General features: G+C 43.3%; 2 protein-coding genes across 3 annotated transcripts in view; one reads left to right on the top strand and one right to left on the bottom strand.

Annotated features, from left to right (window-relative positions):
* Window positions 1-8,379: 8,379 nt before the first annotated feature.
* Window positions 8,380-26,035, bottom strand: part of gcc2 (GRIP and coiled-coil domain containing 2) — a 67,519-nt gene continuing 49,863 nt past the window's right edge. For both annotated transcript variants that reach the window (XM_084310727.1, XM_084310726.1), the window contains 4 exons: window positions 25,552-25,779; window positions 24,035-24,174; window positions 15,094-15,295; window positions 8,380-12,493 (listed from right to left, as the gene is read on the bottom strand). In XM_084310727.1, the coding sequence (XP_084166853.1) occupies window positions 12,420-12,493; window positions 15,094-15,295; window positions 24,035-24,174; window positions 25,552-25,779 (644 nt within the window). In that variant the 3' untranslated portion in view covers window positions 8,380-12,419. The remainder of the gene's footprint in view (window positions 12,494-15,093; window positions 15,296-24,034; window positions 24,175-25,551; window positions 25,780-26,035) is intronic.
* tmem223 (transmembrane protein 223) lies at window positions 15,812-17,088 on the top strand. The gene has a single exon (XM_084310729.1). It carries the CDS (start codon window positions 15,905-15,907, stop codon window positions 16,832-16,834), a length of 930 nt encoding a protein of 309 aa, XP_084166855.1. The 5' UTR covers window positions 15,812-15,904; the 3' UTR covers window positions 16,835-17,088.

Raw genomic sequence — 26,035 nt, 5'->3', positions numbered from 1 at the left:
ACGCCACTCCTGCGGCGAGAAGGAATGCCTACTTTCCACGCCAAGACAGACGCCACAGAACGGTACCTGCTGAACACGGAGCGGCGCTTAGCCAAGAACCCCGCCCAAGAGTGTATACCGCGCTGAGATTGAGAAGCTCATCACAGCGGGACACGTCACAAAGATGGACATTAAAGAGGCTGACCAGACCACTGAATCGTGGTACGTGCCTCACCACAAGGTCCATCACAACGGTAAAGACCGCATAGTATTTAACTGCAGCTACCAGATCGGATCCCAAAATCTGAATAAAGAGTTACTGCCCGGTCCCACACTCGGCCCCTCCCTACTCGGCGTTCTACTCCGCTTCCGCCAGGAAAAGGTGGCCATCAGCGGGGACATTAAAGGAATGTTCCTGCAGGTGAGATTAGTAGAGGAGGACAAGCCCCTGTTACGGTTCCTATGGAGAGAGAAGCCAGGAGATGAGCACCCAGCCATCTACCAATGGGAAGTCCTCCCCTTCGGAACGACGTGCAGCCCCTGCTGTGCTACATTTGCACTACAGAAACATGTAGCAGAGGACCCAGCAGCGGACGAAGAGGTCCGACACAGCGTAAAGAACAGCTTCTACGTAGACAACTGTCTACAAAGCCTTTCAACCCAGGAAGAAGCCGAGGCTCTCCTGATTAAACTCCGCGCCTCATTGATCAAAGGCGGCTTTGATCTCAGGCAGTGGGCCAGCAGCGATCCGCAAGTACTGCGCAGCCTCTCCTCCGAGGACAAGGCAGCCAGCAGCGAGACCTGGATGGCTACAATCCCGGGAGAAGCCCAGGAGATGACCCTGGGATTGGTGTGGCGATTCAAAACAGATTCGCTTCACTACAGACACAAGCCCCTGATTACGGAGCAGGGAAGGCCGGCGGCGGCGCCGACCACCAGACGGAGTGTGTACACAACACTCGCCCGACAATATGACCCGCTAGGATGTATTCTACCGTACACCACCAGGGCAAAAATGATTGTACGAGCATTGTGGGACAAGGACCAGGGCTGGGACGACCCCATTCCCGCACACCTTGCATCCACCTGGAGAGAGTGGGAGATGGAGCTCCACTCACTCCCAGGCGTTAATATGCGCCGAAGCTACTTCCCACCCACGGTGAGGCCAGAGACATGTAAAATGGACTTACACGTCTTCAGTGACGCCTCAGAGGTCGCATACGGATCAGTAGCCTACTTGCGGGCCCAAGAAAGGGGGGGAGAGATCTACACAGCATTTGTCCTCGCCCGCTCGAGAATAGCCCCACGCAAGCAACAATCTATCCCACGCCTAGAGCTCTGCGCAGCCCTAGCCGGAGCGCACCTAGCCACGCTCATCCAACGTGAGCTCACCATACCGGTGTCTAGAACAATCCTGTGGTCAGATTCCACGACAGTACTCGCCTGGATCAAATCGGACTCATGCAAGTACAAAGTCTTCGTGGGAGTCAGAGTCACCGAGATTCAAGACTTAACCGAAGAGTTAACCGGAGAAACAGAGTGGCGCTACGTTGATACAAAACAGAACCCAGCTGACGTCATCACCCGGGGAATGCCCCTAGATGACCTCACCCGTCACAATGCTTACAGTGACGGCCCCGCATTCCTAAGACTCCCGGAAGGACAGTGGCCCATGCCTATCCCGAGGGAAGCAAGTCCAGAGGAGGTGGAAAATAAGAAGCCTGTGTTCTGTGGATTGAGCACTGTTATCTCCGCAGACCCCAACACACTCCTGATGGGGCGGCTAGATCCTGCATTACCCCAGACAATGTACCGGCCTGAAGAAGCGAACGGCCGACGAATGTGGAGGTACAGCCAAGTATTAGCCGACAAGTTTTGGAGCAGTTTCCTACTGCACTACCTACCGTCTCTACAGACCCGCCAGAAGTGGGTAAAGGAGAGAGACAATTTGACAGAAGGAACAGTCGTCATGATTATTGATCAATCACTGCCCAGAGCTATGTGGCCGGCCGGCCGCGTAAGCAAAGTGATCACCGGTGCCGACGGCAAGGTCCGAGCAGCTGAAGTGCTTGTCCAGGGTCGCACTTACACCCGTCCCGTGGCGAGGCTCATAGAACTGCCCCGACTCCCAGACACAATCGATGATGACCATGACCCTATAACCCTATGACTTTGTGAAGTTGACTGACCCCTACAGCAAACCCTTATGTGTAAATAGACAACGCGATTAATCTGTCTCTGCTTAACTGATTAGGTCTGGGACCAATCAGGGGGTGGCTGTTGTGAAGGGCCAGATTAAACCGAATATATATATTTATTATATATATATATTTAATTGTATTTGTATATTCTCTAATATTCCTTGATATCCCTTGCATATTCCTTGTACAATATGCATTGAATATCCATTCTAGCCTACTGAACATCCCATAATAGTCTCCATTCTACTATTGGTCGAGACCTTGGTGCCAGGCTGCCATACCCCCCAGACCCAGTTCAAACGTACCGCTCAACATGTACGAACAAGTCCTAGTTCCGCGTAGGAATCTGGCTACCGCACCACTAACGGTACTATTTGTTCATAGTGCGTATATATACTGCGCTACTAAAGTAGGACTTCCCTTTTCAGTCCAGTTTCTTACCCTACAATAGAGTCACAGACGTAAAGCCTCCCCGCGACGCCACGTGTGGGAGTAAGGCCAAGTTCGGCCTACCATCGGTATTGAGACATCGTGTATATTAATATTTGAATAGTCATATTTGGCACTATATCGTCGAGTTGGACGTAGTCTATTAAGCTAATAATAGTCTGTTAATATATAGTGCTTCGTGCGGTGAGAATACTACCGTAGTCAGCACCCCATCGTTTCGGGCAGAAAACTGGCTGCTTTCCAGGCTGATCGACCCCATGTGAGATTGCACCCGAGAGCCCCAGAGCCGACGAGCGAGTGGACCTGTATACCGGATTATTCTACCGACGACAGCCCGCCTTCCCAGGCACGGATTATGCTTTGTATACGTTGATTATTCCATGGATAAAGACCCCCGACACTGCCGTGTGTTGGAACCCCCCCCCCTGGAGAGGACGCAAGGTGAGGAGACGCTCTGCAAGACGAGGTCGCTTCACGTCTCTCCTCCGTGGACCGGAGGACGCCGGCCCACAGAGAGTCCATCTGCTTTCATCTGTGGTCCAAGGATCGCCGGCGCATTGAACGGCACTACAGTGGGTTCACCTGGGATACCCTTGGCCGGATGAGGCAGCCGGACTCTACCCCCCCCCCCCTTCCTACTCCTGTCGGCTTACAAGCGACCGGATTAACCCCCCCTAGTGTATCCAGTCTATAATCATTAAAGTATCATTGCTGTTATTCCTTAACTATTCCAGGTCGTATATGTACCACCTGCGCCTTCAGAGATTGGACATTCTCTATTGATATACCGACGAATACTCTTGCCATAAAAGTGCATACTAATTCCCATTCATAAATGTGATTGATTTGATTAAGTGCTTGCTCTACACACCATCGCTGTGTAGAAATAAAGACCTATTTCTAATTCGTACATTTGTGTTGGATCCGTTTCATCTACGTGACAGTGTTCATCATAATATATTTATGCCGAGTACTGGGTGGCCGAATATTAAGTACAAAGGTAGTGGTAGTAAGTATCATATCTAGTAATACAGTCAGGGAATTGTACCCCTCAGTTACATTACCCCTGAAGATGAAAGTTCCCTGGTGGAGTACTGCTTGTACTCTGCCAGTTATGGGTTTCCGCTGACGAGGTTGCAGGTCCTGGCCCACGCCCTGGCCATCTATAACCTCCGCCACCCAGGGAACCTAAAAACATCCCTTGGCCAGGGGTGGTGGATTAATTTCAGGGAGAGGCAACACCATCGCCTCACGATCCGGATCCCGGACACCATTGACCGTGGGAGTGCAGCCTGCGCCAAGAGGGGGGGCCATAGAAGACTACTTCAAGCTCCTCACCACCACCTTGGAGGAACATGGGCTGAGGGAGAAAACCCGTCATATTTACAACTGTGACGAGACGGGGTTTCAGATGGACTCCAACCGGAGGAAGGTCTTTGTGCCCCGTGGGACGAAGCACGCCTACAGGCAGGCCCAGGGAACCAGGGAACACATCACGGTCCTGGCCTGCCTCAAGAGTTCACCCGAAGATCTGGAAAGGTGAGGAGGAACACCACCAAGGCCCACCTGCTCACCGCCCAGGAGATGACGGATGCCATCGACGAGACAGAGGACCGCGCCGCCCGCGCCGAGGCAGGAGCTCTGGCCAGGGCAGACCGACAGCGGCAGCGGGCTGAAACATCAAGGACTCCCACAACCTCCTCCCGTACCCCGCATGGCGGCTCTCTCCACAGCCGCAGAAGAGGAGTGTATGAATGAAAAAATTTATAAATATGTATGGTGTGCTGTAAATAGTTGATATTGTTCTAAGTTATGTTTATTATATTTTTTATATATCGTTTATAAAATGTTAAAAAGTGCTGGCTGTTGTGTTAAATTTGTCATAATTTTGTTGAAAACACATGTACTCTCAAATGTTAATGTGACAAGTGATTGTGATTAATATTTTGTTTGTTAGACAAATAAAATGGGGTTGTTGTTTGCTCCTGAGATGAGATGGTAAGACAAAGCAACGCTTTATACACTACCTTCCAGTTGACAGTAGATGGCAGCATTGATTTAAACTGATGAAAACAGGTTCAAACAAAAGAACTCCATTTTCCAAGATCTTTTTTCACAGTTCACAGGTCAGCAGGTCAGTAAAAGGTGATGAAAATGCGATCTGAACATGGGAGCGTTAAACTATGAATGCGCCCTCACGTCACCTCTACAGTGACCGTGAATGGCCACCTAATTATCATAATTAAAGTGCATCATTAGCATTATGTTTGTTGTCTAAAGGGAACCAAAATGGTACAATTTAAGTTTTTAAATGATATCCGCATATATAGGACAAATAGCACAAAGCGTTAATTTGTAAAAAACTCCAATGAAAACGGCGCAAGGTACGTAATATTCGCTATTGTTATGCAAATGTGATAGAATCCTATAAAAATGTGGACGCATTTGGGCACCATGACGTTATATATCTCTCTCTCTCCCTCTATATTTTTTCTGTTATTCCTTAGTGATCCCCTCACCTTCTCTTTTCCCCTCTAGCCTCTACTGTGAAACACTGGAAACACACAGGCATGCAGATCTAATCACTGACTCTGTGCTTGGGTGTGTGTATGTGTATGTGTCAGAGTTTATGTTGTAACCAGTAATTACTGGTTAATGGGGAAAAAATTTAAGTTTGGAAAATAAATTATTGGGCTTGGGAGGCGGATGGGACGTTGGATGGTTGCTACACGTTGCTACGGACGTTGTCTTTGGTGGATCACTTACATGAATTTGTAGGAAATGAATGGGTATCAGCACTGATTCCCTGACTCGATTTTATACCAATTTGATTCGATTCTAGTGGATATTGATTAAAATAGGCTTGATGGCGTTGGTTTCATGGGGACAACATCTGTCATTGTTGTCAAAAGATGTAATTTGTAGAAGTTCAGCAGAAACTTGGCGCAAGGCAAACTAGAAATAATATTACGCGAAGGTCTTCACACATCCACTGAGAAAAAGGCACAGATTAAAAGATCAATCTCTGGATTTTAAGAATCAATATCAGATATTTTTACCCAGCCCTGTTCATTTGGATTGAGAAACTGCTGAAACAAACAAAAATGGAGGAAGGGATAGAGATGTAACCTGACGTCAGGTGCCCGAGTCTGCGAGTCCTCTTATCATGAGTCTGCTGCAACTTAACTAAGATTCTGATTCAGATGTGTCACATCGTTCATATACAGTACAACATGAATGAGTGAAAAAAATTTAATGAGCGAGATGTTTGTCTTGGCTCCCTTGCCTTGTAGCGGCGACATCAATGAAATAGGACGTCAGAAAAAGTAGTAGTAGGGTACTGCTGCCATTGTTTACAGGAATTTACATATATACAAAGAAAATTGTTTACATTTGTTCAGCAAACTGAAATTCCACTGGATACTAGCAATAGAATTCCCTCTGTACGCTGGTGTCTGTGCGTGTGTGAGAGAGAGAGAGAGAGAGAGAGAGAGAGAGAGAGAGAGAGAGAGAGAGAGAGAGAGAGAGAGAGAGAGAGAGAGAGAGAGAGAGAGAGAGAGAGAGAGAGAGAGAGAGAGAGAGAGAGAGAGAGAGAGAGAGAGAGAGAGAGAGAGAGAGAGGCAGGCTTATAAACTTGGTAGAGATGTGAGGTTATCGTCACTTGATCAGGAAGGAAACTGCTTTTTGTAGGGGGCTATCAGGCCACACACACACACACAAGGCAGAGTAATTATTTCTGCAGGAAGCAGTCCTGCTGGGAATCTCAGTGGGGTGTTGAGAACAACTCCAGACTCTAGAGTAACTGAAGATTTCACACTTCTATTGCTTGTTGTAACTGATTCATAATGTGGATCATAGTTATTAATAAAGAAGCCATATCCCATTGGAATGGACAGACATGATCATCATCACCAACATCATCAGCAGCACCATACCACCATCTCATGAGCTATGATAATCACGTTTACTGTTAATCAAAGAGATTAACTATAGCTTAAACACCTATTTTAAGCTAAGGTAGGTAGTACCGTATCGCCAGCAATGGAAAGAGTATGATGACAGTAAGCGGCACCAGTGTTCAAGTCACAACCTGCCTTGTTGGACCCAGGGCAAAGTAAATCTAAGCGTACAGTACATTACTCAATAAATCATATCATTAGTGGCGAGTTTACCACACCCAATCACACCATAACAAATGCCAATCTCAAATGTTATGCGAATCTGGGTGAAATGTGAGGAGAGATCAGGGGTCAGAAATGGATAAAATGCCCTTGCACTTCCGGTCTACATTCCATTAAACTACAATGTAAACATTTTGTGTTATATCCATAATTGCAATACTTCATTTCGGGGGTTTGAGTGAATACGGTTTAATCAGAGTTTTAAAAAAGTGTCAAAAAACTTTTTTGTTTAGGTCAATTTGTGAAATTTTGTTTAGGTCCATTTGTGAAATGTAACAACTACATTCAATCTGTGTCTATTCATGTAGCATAGTCCACCTTTAGGACTATTGTAGCCTAACCGCACTACAATTGTATAACAAAACACAAGATGAAAAACGGCAGTCCGTGTGGAGTTTGTTACATTGCAGCAACAATAATGAAAAAAGGCGTGCACTGTTACTTTCCTGAGCTCCGACCGACAGACGCATTAGGAAACGGGTCATTACATCATGAGCCAACAGCAGGCTGCGGTTTTTAACAGCGACAATCTGCCACATAATAACCAACTTTGAGACAAATATCTGTCCATACAGATGTGTTTTTCCACTACTTACCCGTTTGTCATCTCTGTAACCCCCAGCATCTCCCTCTCCGGCTCCTGGATCCAGTCAAGGACTTCCGTCTCCAGCTGCAACTGTCCAGATGTGTTGGTGTGCCTTCTTCTCGTCTGGGATGTATTCTCTTCACAATGGACCGAATTTAATGGCGAAAGAGCCTCGCCTATTTTCTTCTCTCTCTCTCTCTCCCTTTCTGTAGGCTTCTTCCACTGCGCTCAAAAATGTCAAATGATTTAGCTGGCCGAGTGGGACTAGACCCGCCCCTTGAAGTTAAGTCTAAAGATGTTATTGTATCAACAGATGATAGACCACTACACTTCCGCGTTACATGGAGGTCGCGAGGGAGGGAGGCGTAGAGGAGCGCGCGGGGAGGGGGGTGGGTAATGGTGTTGATTAGAGACATTCATTAACTGTATCCCCCCCAACCTCACGAGCTCCATGTAACGCGGAAGTATAGTTGACTTGTAGTTTACTATATCAGGCCAGTTCGATAGCATCGAATGTGTCGTCTGTGGACTTTTTTAGGCACGACAACCCAAATAGGGAGCGCACAGCACACAAGTGTTGGACCGACAGCTCAATATGGCGGTGCCGAGCGGAAAATAAAAACTATTCTATCCCGGACCATGTTGAGCGGGCTAGTTTTTTTCCCCTCGAGTGAGTGCTTCAACATTCACGATCTCCAAACGTACAAATTATAACAATAAAATACTCCCCCGCTGCTCGGCAATATACACGCGAAATAATGAGAAACTGTGTACAGACAGTTCGCACTTCAAACTTTGCCACATCCTTCGGGAAATCCTCGAGAATACAATTCCTCGCCGCGACAACGTCATATTATTAGAAATCGCATAATATTTCCTTAAAAGGAAGTAATCTCTATGAGGGCGAGGAGGCATTGGAAAGCAACTGGCCGATGATGGTGAAGTGAAGAAGTGCAGCAATTCCGTTAGATATACAAAACAATTGTTCCCATCCACGTTTATTCAATGTTCACAGTTGAAAAATCTCCAAAAAAGTATTAGAAGCGTGTAACTCTGAAACTGGCATCTGTCTCACAATTAAGATGACACATGCTGTTGTTTTCCCTCAAGGTTACAATGAGTTGGAGCATTATTACAATATCATAACAGCAAAAACTGGAATACGAGACAGTGAACAGGATCAGTAATTACATTACGAGCCTACAGTATACATATATATATACACAGTATAATCTCTCAGCTTTCACCCATTTTCCCTCATCAAACCACCATAAATATAAAATATCTTAATAAAAATACATTCAGTTATGAAGCCATCACAAGGAGCTGCCATGGGAATGAGGGAAAAGTTTCACACCTTGATCATGAATACAAATAACTTTTTTCTTTGTGTGTGTGTAAAGTTCTATTTTACCTGAAGTGCAAGTATTACCGGATATTATGGCAATACAATTTCAGGTCCCTTATCTTTTTACTGGCATAATGCAAACGGCAACTAAACAGTAGAACATCAAATAACATCATAATAAGATCATAAAGTGTTCCAGATCACATATAACTGCATGTTGATTTGGTTATTGAACAGTAATTAATCTAAATATGAAGACAACTAAAATATAGAAAACAATTATAAAACTGACAATGTAATTCACACTCCAGATCAGTTACCATATGCATACAGTGCCATTATTAGTAACCCAACCTTCATAAACCCATGTACAAGGACTGCTTTGGAGCTGATAAAGTGATCGGAAGTATGTTAAGACAAACAACACTAAAGTCAGTCTTACAGACTTTCAACTGCTCACCACTGAGGCATTGGTAAACAATCAACTGCAAAATAATCCAGTAACCAAAGCATCAGTGAGATATAAAAACTATATACAAAATTAAAAAAAACAAAAAAAATAGCTTTCAAGTAAATGCAAAAATATGCAGAATGATACATCTCATATTGATCAGATGAGTCTAAAAGTGTCAGTTATGTGCTGATACTCTGAACCCTGATTATGACTGTAATGGAATTGCTCAGCAAATATCAGTTTCATATACATTAGGATCCCCAACGAGAACCGGGGAACAACGGCCATTTAAAAAAAATATATATATATATTATTTAGTAGGTACTACAACATTTAAATTTAAAATACAGATTCAATATTCAATAACAGACTACCCTTTTCTGGAAGAGGAAATGCTTGTAAGGTAGGACAGATATAGCATACATTTCTGAGTTTGGACGTTTTGCTGTAGTCATTGATTTTGTAAGCTTACTCCATGGACAGTGTAAATGGTGCAGGCCAGGTTTTTTTGTAGGTTTGTGTAGGTTTGAGTGAGAGGTGTTTTTTGAAGCTTTGTGTATAAGTGAGAGGTGTTTTTGTAGCTTTGTGTAGGTTTGAGTGAGAGGTGTTTTTGTAGCTTTCTGTGGGGTTGAGTGAGGTGTTTTTTGTAGCTTTGTGTGGGGTTGAGTGAGAGGTGTTTTTGTAGCTTTGTGTAGGGTTGAATGAGGTGTTTTTTGTAGCTTTGTGTAGAGTTGAGTGAGAGGTGTTTTTTGTAGCTTTGTGTAGAGTTGAGTGAGAGTTTTTTTTTGTATCCTCTTTTTCTCCACCTGATTTTCTATTTTTCTCCCCATCTCAATTTAGTCGTTATGCCAATTCCCCCCCTCCCCTACCTGGTTGTTGTGCGCATGTTCCTCCTACTGGTCGGTACAAGGGAACCCTGACGCCTACCACATGCTTCCTCCGACACATGTGGAGACAGCCAGTGGCTCTCTTTTCACCTGGCAGCGAGGACTCTCATTGGTGAAGCGTAACGCGTGGGAGGTCACGCTCAGGGGCGTATTTGGCACGGGGGACATTGGAATGGGTCCCCCCCATTTTTTCAGAATGCAGTTATGTCCCCCCCCCCTTCTGACTACCTGTCCTACTATTATGCAAAGAGGAGTAGATGGGGGTCGCATTCTTGCCCTTATCTAGAGCTAAACCAGCAGCAGTGACAACACCAGCAGTGTGTGTGTGTGTGTGTGTGGTGCGTTCCTGAAATCAACTAAGAGTGCACTCGCTATTTGCATATTTGTGTTTGTGTTAAATACGACCGGCGCTATTGATATGCAAATAGCGAGTACTTATCTGGGCTTGCAGTTAGGAGCACTTGGGAGTTCAAAAGTGCGTTCATTCTCAGCACTCTGTTATAACGGCGTTCAAAGATGTGCCAGATTTCATATGTATTTCAGCCGAAAACCCAGTTAAAATACACCGTAAACAGGCTTTAAAATTATGTGGAAAACCAACCGATCTGGCAACGCGCCTGTACACCCCCTGCTACGTCATCAGACTCATCACAACAACAGCTGAATCTGCGTCTGCGAGAAGAAGAACTAACAAAATGGGCCGTTCAGACAATATCTCCTTTAAATATGTTCGAAATGTCAAACAGACCTGGGTACCTACAGTCCTACAGACCTACAGTCTATCACTACTTTTGGGAATCTAAGTGTTTATCCAGGTTCTGGGGCCAAGTGATTGATTGATTGAACACTTTATTAACATATTGCAGAATGGGTACAGTATAGTACAGCTCAGTCATGAATTGAAAATGGGGGACCCTGATGTAAACAAGACGAAAGTCTTTCTCTGGTCTGCATCCCCTTAACAATTGTATGTATTGAGCTGTACTGTATCAGGGTCCCCCATTTTCAATTAATCAGGACATACATGACATACAGATAGACAGTACTGCTACATCTATACATTTATGACATACCAGATTTGCAAATACAGTACTGTTTGTGATACAAAAAAGATACAAAAAATGCGGTATTGCACCCCTGGTATTTAAAAAAAAATCTAGGTAGAGAGGGGGGGCTGCCATTAAATTTTGAACCTGAGAGTGCTGGTCTGGCTTCATATGACACACATGACATACAGATAGACAGTACTGCTACATCTATACATTTATGACATACCATAGCTTTTGTTGTTGTTGTTGTCATATTCAATGGAAGTATTGTAACATCCTTGTATTGTAAATACATTTCACAATGGGAGCCATCAGAGATGAAAGGCGTTCCTACTGGTTTAGAGGAAGATAATTGTTTTTTGGTTGTTTGAACCCTGGAGATCTCTGAATGCAATGTAATTCTGTATGTATGAGCTCAGTGTGTCGTTTACATGGAGAAATGGCGCCACCGCCTAGGAAAATGCGGTATTGCACCCCTGGTATTAAAAAAAAATCGAGGTCGACAGGGGGGGGGGGCCCCCCCGTAACCCCCCCCAGCGACGTCACTCACCACGCCCACAAATCTGTCCCCCGCACACCTGGAGAGAGAGTTACGCCAGTGGTCACGCTGCCTTCACCATTTCCTGCCTTTCGCTGAGCAGGCGCCCAGACCTGACCCGTTGTCCACAACGCCAGATTACCACCCTCGACTTCCCTCCCGCTAACTCAGCCAAACGAGTTAGTATGACGATCGGCCCAAGCCGCAGGCAATGTTGACTCCGGGAGTCGAGACCGCAGCCTCTTGCATTGGTGACGAGCGCAATCTCCGCTACGCCATCCGACCGCCCCGAGTGAAAGGTGTTTTTGTAGCTTTGTGTGGGGTTGAGTGAGATGTTTTGAAGGCATGAGTACAGTCAGTCAGTGTGGCATTTTTTCTAGCCTTAAACAATATAAATGTTAAAAGAATGGCCGTTGTTCCCCTTTAAAGAAGGAAGAGGCAGAGATGCATTATACACCAATTCACATTCATTGCCGAGATACTACTGTACTTACCGGTACTGCACTGCAAGTAAAACTGATTTCAGTCACCTCAGTGAGCGCTATGGACTTTGGTCCCTAGAAAATTTAATTAAATCTTCCCCAAAACAAATACACTACAATTTCCTGGTGTATCTCCCTAAAATGAATCCCCCAGATTGATTTATCCCATTATGAATGTCAACTACGACTGTTCAGTATGCGTTCCCAGTGTTAATGTCCAGTGAACTCCTGTTACTGTCCTCTTGGTGTGTGTTTGTGTTAGGTCTATCTGATGCCAGACCAGCTGTGGAGATAGGAGGTCCAGCCAGAGCCTCCATTTCCAGACGCTTCCTCCTCACCTGCAGAAAAAAACAACAAAACAATATTGACTGCTATACTTTTATAGTGTGTTGACATGTTTAAATACAAAATATTATTACATATGCCTGAATAACTAAGGTCACAGACCGAAACATTACATAGAATATTGAGCAAGTGATTCTGATGACCTGAATACAAAATATTAAAACATACAGTATTAACCACCTAAATAGCTTCTCAGTTACAGTGGGTGACAATATTGTCACAAGGAAAGAAGATATTACCTACCTGGGTTCCATCCTAGAGGCAAATCTTTCCTGTGACAAAATGGCATCCAATGTAATAAAAAAAGTCAACCAACGAACTCGTTTCTTGTACCGGATCTCCTCACTGGTAAACAAGAATACCCTGAAGACTCTAGCAGGAGCACTCATTCAAGGGTACTACGACTATGCTTGCACCTCATGGTACCAAAGCACCTCAAAGGCGCTAAAAACAAAATTACAAACATCTCAAAACAAACTGGTCAGACTACTGCTTGACCTTACTCCTAGAACCCACCTCACCCCTGCCCACTTTGACAACCTAGGATGGCTTAGAGTAGACGACAGAGTACAGCAACTTGCAATGGGCCTGGTCTACAAGATACACTACACGACCAAGGTACCCATGTACATGACTAAATACTTCCCAAAGGTCAGTGAATACCACGATCACAACACCAGAGGGAGCTCCACAAATCATGTTAAACCCAGATTCGGCTCAAACAAGGGACTAAACACGTTTCGCAATTATGCCACATCAATGTGGAACGCCCTACCCAAAGCTGTAAAGGAATGTGAATCACTACCCACTTTCAAAAACACTCTCAAAAAACACCTAAGGGAGACTGCAACTCGAAACTGGCCCCTGTAAATGTCCGAACACAACCCCCGCCAACACCCCCCCCCCCCCCCCCCCAACCACCTCCAATGTACAGTCCCACCCCCACCTACCCAATCCAATGTACAGTTTCTACGCCTAATGTATATACTCTTTTCTTTCTGGACTCTTTTTGTATCACAAATACAGTACTGTAATTGCAAATCTGGTATGTCATAAATGTATAGATGTAGCAGTACTGTCTATCTGTATGTCATGTATGTCATATATGTTACGATGAATTGGAAATGGGGGACCCTGGTGGAAACAAGATGAAAGTCTTTCTCTGGTCTGCATCCCCTTAACAATTGTATGTATTGAGCTGTACTGCACTGTACCCATTCTGCAATCTGTTAATAAAGTTTTCATTCATTCATTCATTCATTCATAGAAAACCTTGATGTAGTCGTGCAAGGCCTGACCTCAAATGACATAGCTAATTAATCACATGGAGATGTTTCACTTCTACAATTGGTTGTTTCCAGGCTGCTGGTTCCCTGCAGTATCGTTTTGATTGGCTGTGAATAGTGATCGACTTTACAGACATTGCCTACAAAAAGATGCCCATCTGCATAACCTTCGCCACAAATACAACATACAATACTATGTGTATTGTCTGTATTGTGGTTTTGCTAGATGACTTCTGAGACAAAGTTAATAGAACTTTGTTGTTTATTGTAATCATGTGTGCACACCGCGCAAGACTCATGCTTTGCCACTAGCTTTGCTAAGTTATTATAATAATAATAATAATAATAATAAAAATACATCAGACTTATATAGAGCTTTTCTTTACACTTTACATGTATAAATCAAGTAAAAACAACACTCTTTAACAATGACAAACTTATTGAAATAGATTTGTGTCAACTAATACATAAAAAAAAAAAATGTATTTGCTCGAGGAGTTACAACCAACATAATTTGCTATCGAGCGCTCTCCACACTCCCCCAGCCCGTTCGGTCAGAAAGGGATGGCAAAAGTTAACTTGTTCTTCAGAGAAGGAAGAGGCAGAGTGTATGTATGTGTGCATGAACCAGAGATACAGTGTGTGTGTGTGTGTGTGTGTGTGTATGTACATGTAGAACCTGGAGATGGATTACGAGAATAGACTGAAAGAGAGGAAGATGCACAGTATGTGTGAGTGCATACGCGTGCATATACCATACACGAGCTTGAGCTACTGTGTGTGTGCGCACGGGCGTGAGCTACAGTATGTGTGAGGAGGAGAGGAGGAGATATGAGTGGAAGAGAGGAGGAGAGAGGAGTGAGAAGAGAGGAGGAGAGATGAGTGAAAGAGAGGAGGAGAGATGAGTGAAAGAGAGGAGGATAGATGAGAGGAAGAGAGGAGGAGAGATGAGAGGAAGAGAGGAGGAGAGATGAGTAGAAGAGAGGAGGAGAGATGAGTGAAAGAGGAGGAGAGATGAGAGGAAGAGAGGAGGAGAGATGAGTGGAAGAGAGGAGGAGAGATGAGTGGAAGAGAGGAGGAGAGATGAGTGAAAGAGAGGAGGAGAGATGAGAGGAAGAGAGGAGAGATAAGTGGAAGAGAGGAGGAGAGATGAGAGGAAGAGAGGAGGAGAGATGAGTGGAAGAGAGGAGGAGAGATGAGTGGAAGAGAGGAGGAGAGATTAGTGAAAGAGAGGAGGATAGATGAGTGGAAGAGAGGAGGATAATGCGCATGAGCGAGAGCTACTGTGTGTGTGTGTGCCTGCCCACCGTGTGCGATGGCAGCCAGCTTGCTCTTCTCCTCTGGGCTGAGCTGCAACATGGTGTGGATGACGGGCAGCAGGGCCTGCCTCTCACTGCCCGACTGCAGGAAGATGAACTGCAGCAGCACATTCTTCAGGTACTCCAGGTTGGCCGCACTCTTCTCTCTCTCCTGGTTGCGCTCCAAACGACGCACTTCGCTCTTCAGCAGCTGGATACACATTCAGACACACAGAGATACAAATAAGGTTGTGTGTAAAAGATAGGGTCCATTCACCATTAATTGATCTAGTCTTAACTCGTGATAATCACTTCCAGGCATGAGACGAGCTGCTGGCAGTAAATGTCACAGCAACACCTGTGGTGCTTCAGTAGAAATGTAGAAACTGTTCAGGTGCACTTTTTAATCAAGCTCAGTTCAATCTATACGAGATTGATATATTATATAATATATATATGTGTGTGTGTTTTTAAAGTTTTAATAATCAATGAGATCTAGCTACCATAGGAAATGGGTGAGAGCAAATCTAAACGCACACCGTTGTGCAAAGGCTGCTTTATAGCAAGATTATTTCCCCCAAAAAGATCTCACAGACAACATATTTTAGTTTTTCAGTGCAAATCGACGCTAAACCAACCAAAGCACTAAAGTCTTGAAAGGCGATTTGTTCTCGGGAGATTGGTCCACCGCACAACCCGTAGTCCACCTACAAGTAGCATGGCGGCGCCCTCTGGCTGAAGTGCAGACGAGCGATCTTATGTGGCAAATTATAATATCAGTCTAAAAACGACCACGGTCTCAGTTCAATGTGTCACGTCGATGATTAGAACACACTTTGAGCATTTACCAACGTTAAAAAAAATGGGATTTCAGCACATGTTATACAGGACAGCGGAGAGTTACTCCAGACATGTCAGGTTGCGACTGTTCAGCATCTCGCAGGCTGTCGACTTCAACGTTCGAAGAGAGATCGCGCAACGAATCAAACATACAAAGACAACGTGTAATGTGAGCAACCTCTTCAATAGTGGAATTACATTCACCGGTAGTAGAGAGGGAACGCGATCGACGTCGACTGTGGTGTCATTTGGTCTGAGCAGCAGAATACTCCACCATGCAAGGCCAGCGGTATCCAAGATTCCACACAAACTGATGCCCGTTTGTCGTCGGTCCTTGTCCACGTCTACACAGGTCGCACAAGATGTCACCCTCTTCCAGCACGACCGAACCGCGTTCTTCCGCCTCTTGGCCGTGTTCTGCGGCGGACAGTGTCTCTTCTGGACCTACCTGGCTCACTTCGCCTTCACTGGCCTCCGAGACACAGTCGGTGCTAAAGAACGAGGACGAGCAGCGGCCACCACCACCAGTCTGGCTGGACCTTGGAGTTTCCAGATGAACCTGGGCTCTAACGCCTGGAGATATGCCTTCACCCTGGGGTGTCTCGTTGTTGGAGGAGGGGTCGCTGCACTGGGTGCTCTGTTCTGCAGCCGCTGTGTCAGCAGGGTGGTGTTACACAGAGGTGGTCAGATGGTTACTGTGTCGACACAGTCCCCCCTGGGGCCGGACAAGGGGCGGCACATAACCGTGCCCTTAACCCATGTGGCCTGCCATGCCCACAGACTGGAGGCTCCCTCCTTCATCCCCCTCAGAGTGAAGGGACACAAGTTTTACTTTCTGTTGGACAAAGACGGGACTCTGAACAACACCAAGCTGTTCGATGTTACCGTTGGGGCATATCGACCAGTGTAGCTAATGTACAGTTGTTACTACTAGTATACCTTATTGGTCAAATAATTGTTGCCATAATTGTTGATAAAAAAATAAAGCAAATGGATTTCTTATATCTGACATACATTTAAATAATAAAGACATGTCATTGCATTACAGTTTCCATTTTCATTTTGAATAAAATGTACTGAAAGTAGTACATCAAAGTCTGGTTTGTACACTGCAAATGTTTGCATTACGGCTGAACAAAATATAAAATAAAATTCATACCGAGAAGTTAGAACACAACATCCGTATAAAAAAAGAAAATACTGCAATATGCGCATTCTTAAAAATCATTAAAAAAAATATGTGTGAGAAAGAAGAAACTGGCCGACACAAGTTAACCAGAAATACAAAGTCCTGCACAAGGAGACTGGTCATCACTGGGTGTAATGACATGCATGGTAGGGCTGGGTGATAAGCCCCAAATATACACACATTATGAATCTATTACCTACCTAATTTTGCCTATATCAATATGTTAGGTAAATACATTCCTCCATTATATTGGCCGTTTCATTTTGTGCCCCTTTAATTCAACTGAATGTACAACAACCAATCTGACATGTTGACAGAGGCCCAACAAGATAGGGAATGTGGTCTTTGTGTGCATGTGTTTAAAAAAAATATATATATATATTAGGGGTGCACCGATATATCGGTCGGGTATCGGTATCGGCCGATAAGTGCCTTGTTGACTGCCATCGGCCTATAAACTCAAATTTGCCGATGGCAGTGGCCGATGAATATCCGTCAATTTGTGTCGCGTCAATCTGGTCCACATGTTCAAACTTTGAAAAAAGTTTCAGTCAAGCGACGTGCACAACCCCGCCCCCACACGCTACTGCATCAAAGTTACTTATGATTAACAAAGGCATTCGTTTTGTGGCATTAACGTTATATAGTTACACGTTCAATAACATCAGCATATTATTTACCCGGCCATAGCAAGCATTACTCATTCATATCTCGCACTTCCTTCCTTTGCTCAGAGAGCCCGTACTGAATTGTACCCATTCTGCAATCTGTTAATAAAGTTTTCAATCAGACAAATGTATAGAAAAGCTTTTATTATAACATCCGTTGCAGTAAAATCATTATGCCTCTTTAGTACTCCTGCGGAGCACTGGTAGTCTACTCGTGGGCCGCGGGGGAGCTAACTTTATTAGCTACGGTAAGTTTGTTGTGGTTCACTCGCGTGTGTAAATCAATGGCGGACTTCCCGGAACTAAAAAACGAATAAGCGCTTGTCGATTGGTGGTAAGACCAGCAGGAGGTGGGTGCAAGCGGTGTGACGTAATTGGCAGAATCGACTGTCAATCAAAATTGTTCTGTTGTACCTGACACGACACATGCATTGCAAACTCAGATTATGGAGATATTACTAGAGAACATGGAGCTTTGTTTGAGAGATACAGTGAGTGCTGTCTCTTAAACTCTTAGAACTCATAAACTTTTTAGTCAAGTTAGTCTGTTAGGTTATGAAAGCCTGTATGACTCAGACTTCAGCAATAATCATGAGCATTATAAAATATAAAAAACACACATGACATGATGGAATACCATAAACATATTTCTTGATGTTTCCTTTTTTAAGTAAGTAAAGAGGCCTATGTTCATATCGGTGAGCACAATTTGTAACACAAAAAGAGAGACGTGTAGCCTATTTATTTATTTAATATTTAATTTATTAATTTTATTATTATTATTTTATTTGTTGCCATGCCTAAAATAATAGTCAAGCATAGGGCTAAAACATTTTCATAAACAATAATATAATTTTTTGTTTATATGGTTATAATAAAAGCTTTTCTATACATTTGTCTGATTGATTGATTGAAAACTTTATTAACAGATTGCAGAATGGGTACAATACAGTACAGCTCAATACGACAACAATGCTAAGACTGGAGGATGAAGACCAGAAAAAGACTTTCGGCTTTTTTACATAAGGATCCTCCATTTACAATTCATCAAAACATTTAGAGACATACAAATATAGAGTAGTTTCATAAACATTAAAAAAAAATATATATATATATATTTTAATATTAAAAAAAAATATTTGCCACAAGTATCGGTATCGGTCGATTGTGTTAGTTGAACAATCGGTATCGGCCGCACATTTTCATATTGGTGCATCCCTAATATATATATTAGGGCTGTCAAAGTTAATGCTTTAACTTGAGATTAATTTAAATTATTTAAAGCGTTAATTTTTTTTATCTAGATTAACACTTTAACTGCCGGAAGACGTGTTTAGGCCAGCGTTTCCGTTAGCCGGTAATTACCGGTATTTGACCGGCAAAATCTGTTGAAGTCCGACATATTTAATCTCTCCGGTCATAATGTCCGGTGAAAATAATTCCCTCTAAACACAATTAGATTATTTGAATTGTATTAAAATTAAATAGCCTATGCGATGAACGAAACAATAATTACATTTGTCGTTGCTTCACCAAGCAGCCGGTCTAATAATGACATCCTGTTGTCAGCGCGAGCTGGCTGCTGATATATTTGCGAGAAGCATGGCTTGGCAGGGTGCAGTACTCCAATTCAGCCATTGGCAATTCAGCTGTTGGGTGGGGGCGCTGCTGAGCGGTTTCCAGACCGGACCTAAAAACACCACTCTGCCTGCTCCATGCTTCACGTAAATATATCAGCAGCCAGCTTGCGCTGACAACAGGATGTCATTATTAGACCGGCTGCTTGGTGAAGCAACGACAAATGTAATGATTGTTTCGTTCATCGCATAGGCTATTTAATTTTAGCCTATTTTAATACAATTCAAATAATCAAATTGTGCTTAGAGGGAATTATTTTCACCGGACATTATGAGCAGCACCAAGTCGTTGGGAGGTGGAGATATACATCACGGCGCAAACCCACGATAATGTTGCCGTCTCTCTCTGCCAAATTTCTCAGTTCTTCGCTTGATATAATTAATACAAATGTCCAATATAACGGAATTCGTTAGCTCATAAAAATGTGATTATAACAGACTGCTGTTTATTAAGGTCGGGCAGACTGCCCACCGACACCTCAAGTCGGCAGCAGCACGAAGTCTCGAGGGACTTATTTTATTTGGAATATATTAATGACTATATACGCAAAAGTAGCCTAGTTTTAAGTTAAAATATTATAAATGCCTTGATGTCATTCTTTATATAGGCCTATCAATTGTTTTTAAGCTCAATAAACTCTGACCGGAATTTATCTCATTGTTCCGGTAGATTGAAATCTCGGTAGATTGAAATCTACCGGACACTCAGACCTGCAAAAAAAAATTCTAACGGAAACCCTGGTTTAGGCGTCCTTCCCCGCCATGCTCAAGTTGCCGAAGACGCCGTAACTCGTCTTTGATATCAATATTTCAAAAATCTGTGATCGGATTCATATTTCCCATCCGCTGGCCTGAGACCCACCAAAAAGCCCCACTGAACCCTCTAGCGGTTCAAGAGCGCCATCTGGTGGCCGATCGGCGCAATCGCCTAACAGGAAGTTACTTGAACGATGTGCTGTTCTCCCATATTACTTCCGGGCACTCTGTAAAGGTCCCGGCACTCTAGCTCGTCACAATACATAGCGATCCGTTGCCAATAACTCGATAAACAACATGATTTGGACGTATATACCATTATACAACCTGGAAATGGACCGGGTATTCAAACATCCCATAATAGGAAAATGTATACTCCACGCTCATCGCCCAACGGCGCGAGGAAGATACGGTAAGATTCAGCGTTATTTTTCAATATCTTCTATACTAACTGATCTGATGAACATTTGACCCACATTAGATGAATGGTATAACGCTGCCCACGGAATTATAAACGCCCCCTCGCCCATCCGGTCAATATCAGATCATACGTAGTAACTTCCAGAAGTCCGTCCAGTTGGATTTTTTTATATCGCGCCGATTGCTATCAAACTGTATTTGATCATCAATATAATGCATTTGGGGCTATAAATCACGTTCTGGAGAAAGCTGCAGAAAGAGATGAAAACATACTTATACTTTAGATCATATTTTAGTAAAATGAAATGAAATGAAAAAGTTTAACGTTCATACACCCTGAACAATACATATAGGACATTGAATGGGCCCTAATAATGGCAATTTAGCAATAGAATTTAAAAAGTTATAGCCCTGCAAAGAAGGGGAATTTCTCCATAGACAAATAGAGCTGGCAACCTATGGTATATCATGAATTTAGCCTTAGGCAATCAAAGTGTTAATCTATGGAGTGAACATTTTTCAACGTTCTGAACTTGTTCTTTTTTTGCATTGACTCATGCACCTTTTTGAAAATCATCTGACATGAAGATGGAACACATTTCTGTTGTTAATATGACAGACTATGTTACTGGTAGTTCATACAAGACATTATCGTCCTCTAAGCCAATCTGCACTTTAACATAGGCCTGGGTTGTTTTTATTTCTGTTAGCGCCGCGGATATACGAAAGAGGTCTTTAAAGCTGAGTCAATGTTGATGGTTTGTCAATTGTTGAACATTTGTATTTCACAGGAGAGAAACTATTCAAAGATCAAAGAAAGCTATTAAAATAGTATTTGAATCTAAATATACTTTCTTTGTGTCGATTCTTTTAATTAATTAATTAAATTAATTCCATGATTTTACTCAAGTAAATATCTGTTACAAGCTTCGGTCTTAAGTAGAAAAATGCGATTTTTAATCTAGATTAATTACAGAAAATTGTGAGATTAATTAGTTAATTGTTTTTAATCTATTGACACCACTAATATATATATAATTATTTAATTGATCATTACTGAGGTAAATGTGATTATATACTGTGATATGGAATTCAGGTCATACTGCCCAGCCCTAATGGCAACAGGTAAATGTATTCCCACAATAAACTACTGAAAGCGGTTGAAACTACACGAGAAGGACACGTAGATTCTAAACCTAAGACTATTCTATTGCATGCTATTCTAAACTTAAAAAAGGAACACAGCAACATTATGGGAAATGCGCTTATCATCTTCTCAGACAAGAAGATGTATACCAGGGGGGCGACAATGGCTCGGTAGGTAGAGCAGTCGTCTGGTTATCCGGAGGTTCCTGGGTCGATTCCCGGGCAGCATGTCGAAGTGCCCTTGAGCAAGACACTTAACCCCTAAATTAAGTAGCAGGTTGGCACCTTGCATGGTTGCCTCCGCCGTCGGTGTGTGTGAATGGGTCAAATGTGAGGAACAAATTGTAAAGCGCTTTGGATAACAGCGCTATATAAATGCAGCCATTTACCATTTATACCTATTTCCTCTCTGTGCATTCAGTAGAAAGCTATCCGGCTGCAAGGTACCCTAGCTTAGCACAAATTAATGGAAGCGGATATGGATCAGCTGGCCTATCTTAAAACTCCGGAAGAGGTGTTTTTGGCCAACAGCTAGACTAGGCTAGGTTGCAACCGGATAGCTTTCTACTGAACGCACAGAGAGGAAATTGGTATCCATCTTCTTGTCTAACTTTGGAGAAGACTGTTCTTTTAAGACATTCGTTATATTATAATCGCTGTATCTGATCAAATAATCACGACATATTTCGTAAATATCGTTCAGCCTGCATGTGTATGAATTCAAGTGTATATGCCAGCGTGTGTGTGTGTGTGTGTGTACATACAGTGTATATGCCAGTGTGTGTGTGTGTGTACTGTGTACAGGAGATGGCACCACAGGAGACGATCTTCCACGCCGGTAATGGGTTCTGCTGAACCATTTAAGATCTGGGGTCGGTCGCTTTAAAGCAGCATTAAAGAAGTGGGGCCTGGCAGACAGCGCTGCGTGTGAGTGTGGAGACCCTGAGCAGACTGTTGACCACATCCTGACCATCTGCCCCCTATACAAACCACCCTCGGAAGCCAGCCTCTTTGATGTGGGACCAGAGTTAAGGGCATGGCTACAAGATACGGAGTTGGACCTCTGACGTTACACGAAAGAAGTGTGTGTGTGTGTGCATACAGTGGTGTGTGTACATAGTGATCTGCTCCAGTGTGTGTGTGTGTGTGTGTGTGTGTGTGTGTACATAGTGATCTGCTCCAGTGTGTGTGTGTACATGTAGCCGGTCTGATCTTGTCTGCGTTGTGTTTTTTTAGTCGATTCGACCCCTGTTAAGGGATCGCCCTGAGTGGGAGTTGAACCCCGGACGCCCGCATTGCGGGCGGCATCACAGACCACTAAGCAAGAAGTGAATTCACTTCTTGCTTCCGGGTCTGGATGCCTCTGGGGAGTGAGTTTACTTGCAGTACCGCTTACCATCCACAGCCACGTCACTACTTGTACCCGTGACTGTGGATATACTGCGGTACCTCCGTTACACTCACCCCCCTAAACTCACTCCACCCAGGGCATCCGGGTCACGGCACCAAGTGTGACCGGTGTACTCTGACAGCGTTGTGTTAAGGACGACAGACATGGATGACTGTTGACGGTCTTTATTTCCCTCCTGTTAGGTTACAAAGGCAACAATATGCAGCAGCATTAGGAACACGACATCTGCAGCACGAGCCCACGGAACTCCGGGTGGAACTAGCTCACCACGAGAAAGCAGGCAGGATGTGTGTCCCGGAGGACCGGAAAAGTAAGGGTGTCGATTTCAAAATAAAAGCCTTAACTCCCAAAAGTGCAATAAAACAAAACGAAAGGAATGAAATCAACTTAAATCAATAAAATAAAACGTTTAGGAGTATTAGTGGAATGTATTAAAGTGTATTTTGTGATGGGGTGTAATTATCTATACAAGGCAACAAGGCACTTGTTACATACATACAGTGATCTGCTCCAGTGTGTGTGTGTGTGTGTACATAGTGATCTGCTCCAGTGTGTGTGTACATAGTGATCTGCTCCAGTGTGTGTGTGTGAGTGTACATAGTGATCTGCTCCAGTGTGTGTGTGTACATACAGTGATCTGCTCCAGTGTGTGTGTGTGTGTGTACATAGTGATCTGCTCCAGTGTGTGTGTACATAGTGATCTGCTCCAGTGTGTGTGTGTGTACATAGTGATCTGCTCCAGTGTGTGTACATACAGTGATCTGCTCCAGTGTGTGTGTGTACATACAGTGATCTGCTCCAGTGTGTGTGTGTGTGTACATAGTGATCTGCTCCAGTGTGTGTACATACAGTGATCTGCTCCAGTGTGTGTGTGTGTACATACAGTGATCTGCTCCATGTAGACAGCGTTGGTGGCCTCGGTCTCGTGCAGCAGGCTGTTCATGTGCTCCATGCTGCGTGTGGTGGTGGTCAGCTTTTGGCTCAGCTCCTCTTTGGTTGGTTCCACCGTCCACACAAACGGCTCTGGGGACAAAAACAATTACACCCAGAGTTAAAAATATGTGATATAGAAAGAGTTTGAGATAAAATTTCTAGGGGTAGTTATTGACCAGAAATTAACATGGAAACAACATGTTAACTATATTCAAGGAAAAATATCTAAGTCAGTAGCAATATTGTATAAATGTAAGGATATATTAAACTACAAAGCCTTGCACATCATTTACTGCTCACTTATACTTCCTTACATATCTTACTGTGTGGAACACAGTAAGGTCGACATTTAAAAATACAGTAAATCCAATAGTCTTACTGCAAAAGCGGGCCATTCAGAACCTTTTTAAGGCTGGTTACTATGAACACACAAATCCATTGTTTATAAAGTCTCATATTATGAAATTTAATGATTTGGTTTATTATAAAACTATGCAAATAATGTACAGAGCTAAAGCAAAGTTACACCCAGACGGGGTGCAAAGGTTTTTTTCAATACATGAAAGAAAATATGATTTGAGAGATATTTGTAAATTTACTGTTCAAAAAGCTAAGAAAGGGATTAAAAGGAGGTGTATTTCTATTATTGGGGTTAACTTGTGGAACAATGCTGATATACAGTTAAGAATGAGTCATTCGCTTTTGGTTTTTAAGAAAATAGTTTGTAAAGCTATTTTTGAAAACTACAAGGGTGAATAATACTGTTTTTTTGTGTGCTATTTTCTTTTAGAATACTGTTTGAGTCTTAATTTTTGTAATTTTTGTTAAGAATATAGGACAGGCATATATAAGCATTATGCTTCAGTCTGTACCTTTTCAGTCACTGTAAAATCAAATATTGTTAAATGATGGTGTATATTGTATTGTGTGAGATGATGACTGAATAAACTACTACTACTACTACTACTACTACTACTACTACTACTACTACTACTACTACGACTACTACGACTACTACGACTACTACTACTAGTTACAATCCAATACATGATATACTAGGTCCTGTAGACTTGGGGGGGGGGGGGGGGGGTTAAGAAGCAGCATTGACACAGCATTGACACAAGTTAACTAACAGTTATCATGAAATAAATAGAATTGGACAGATAACAATTGAGCCTGTATCGGCTGATATTGTCTGCAGATATATCAGCGTGTCACTAGTGCAGACCATAACATGACAGATTCTCAGTTTGTATGGTAGCAAGAATCCATCCAGAATGTCCTATATCGTAACTTTACATTGACAAATTATTGAAAACGTCAATAACTACGTCCAAATCTTTTTCATAGTTTATTTGGCTAACTGGTAAAACCTGCTTCCATAATGACAAGATGGTATATAATGATACAGGACAACTCTTTAGAACTCTTTGCAGAGTAATGACACATTCCAACTTAGACACACACCTTTCTTTGGGTCTGGGGAGGTAAGAAGCTGCTCCAGAGATGGCAGGGGGGTGCGTGCCGGGGAGATGTTCTCGGTATCAGTGGTCTCCATGCCCTCACCCTCCTCCCGAGCCATGGACTGAAGGTCATTGAAGGCAACAAGGCCTAGACCACCCATCCCCTGTTCTTGGGGTCTGCGCTGGGGGTCCGACATCAGGGGCTTCCGACTGGACTGGACAGCCACTGAACCTGGAGGGAGACGGAGAGGTCAGCCAAACAGAGATCAAGTTGAATGTAATGTGAAGTCACAAGGAGATGACTTAAACCAGTGGTTCTCAACCTTCTTGGTTTGCGACCCCTAAAAACAGAGTGCTGCCTGTTTGCGACCTCTCTTATCTCTTTGATAATTTAACTTGATTAATGATTAGAGGAAGGCTTTAGACTTTAATTATAAATATTTCACAAGAAAAAGCATCTATATAAAAAAATTATAAACATGATGTAT

This window comes from Notolepis coatsorum (assembly GCF_963971535.1).
Source record: "Notolepis coatsorum genome assembly, chromosome: 3".
In the NCBI taxonomy this organism is placed as follows: domain Eukaryota; kingdom Metazoa; phylum Chordata; class Actinopteri; order Aulopiformes; family Paralepididae; genus Notolepis; species Notolepis coatsorum.
Note: the sequence above shows the minus strand (reverse complement) of the source record. Positions and strands in the feature narration are given on the sequence as shown.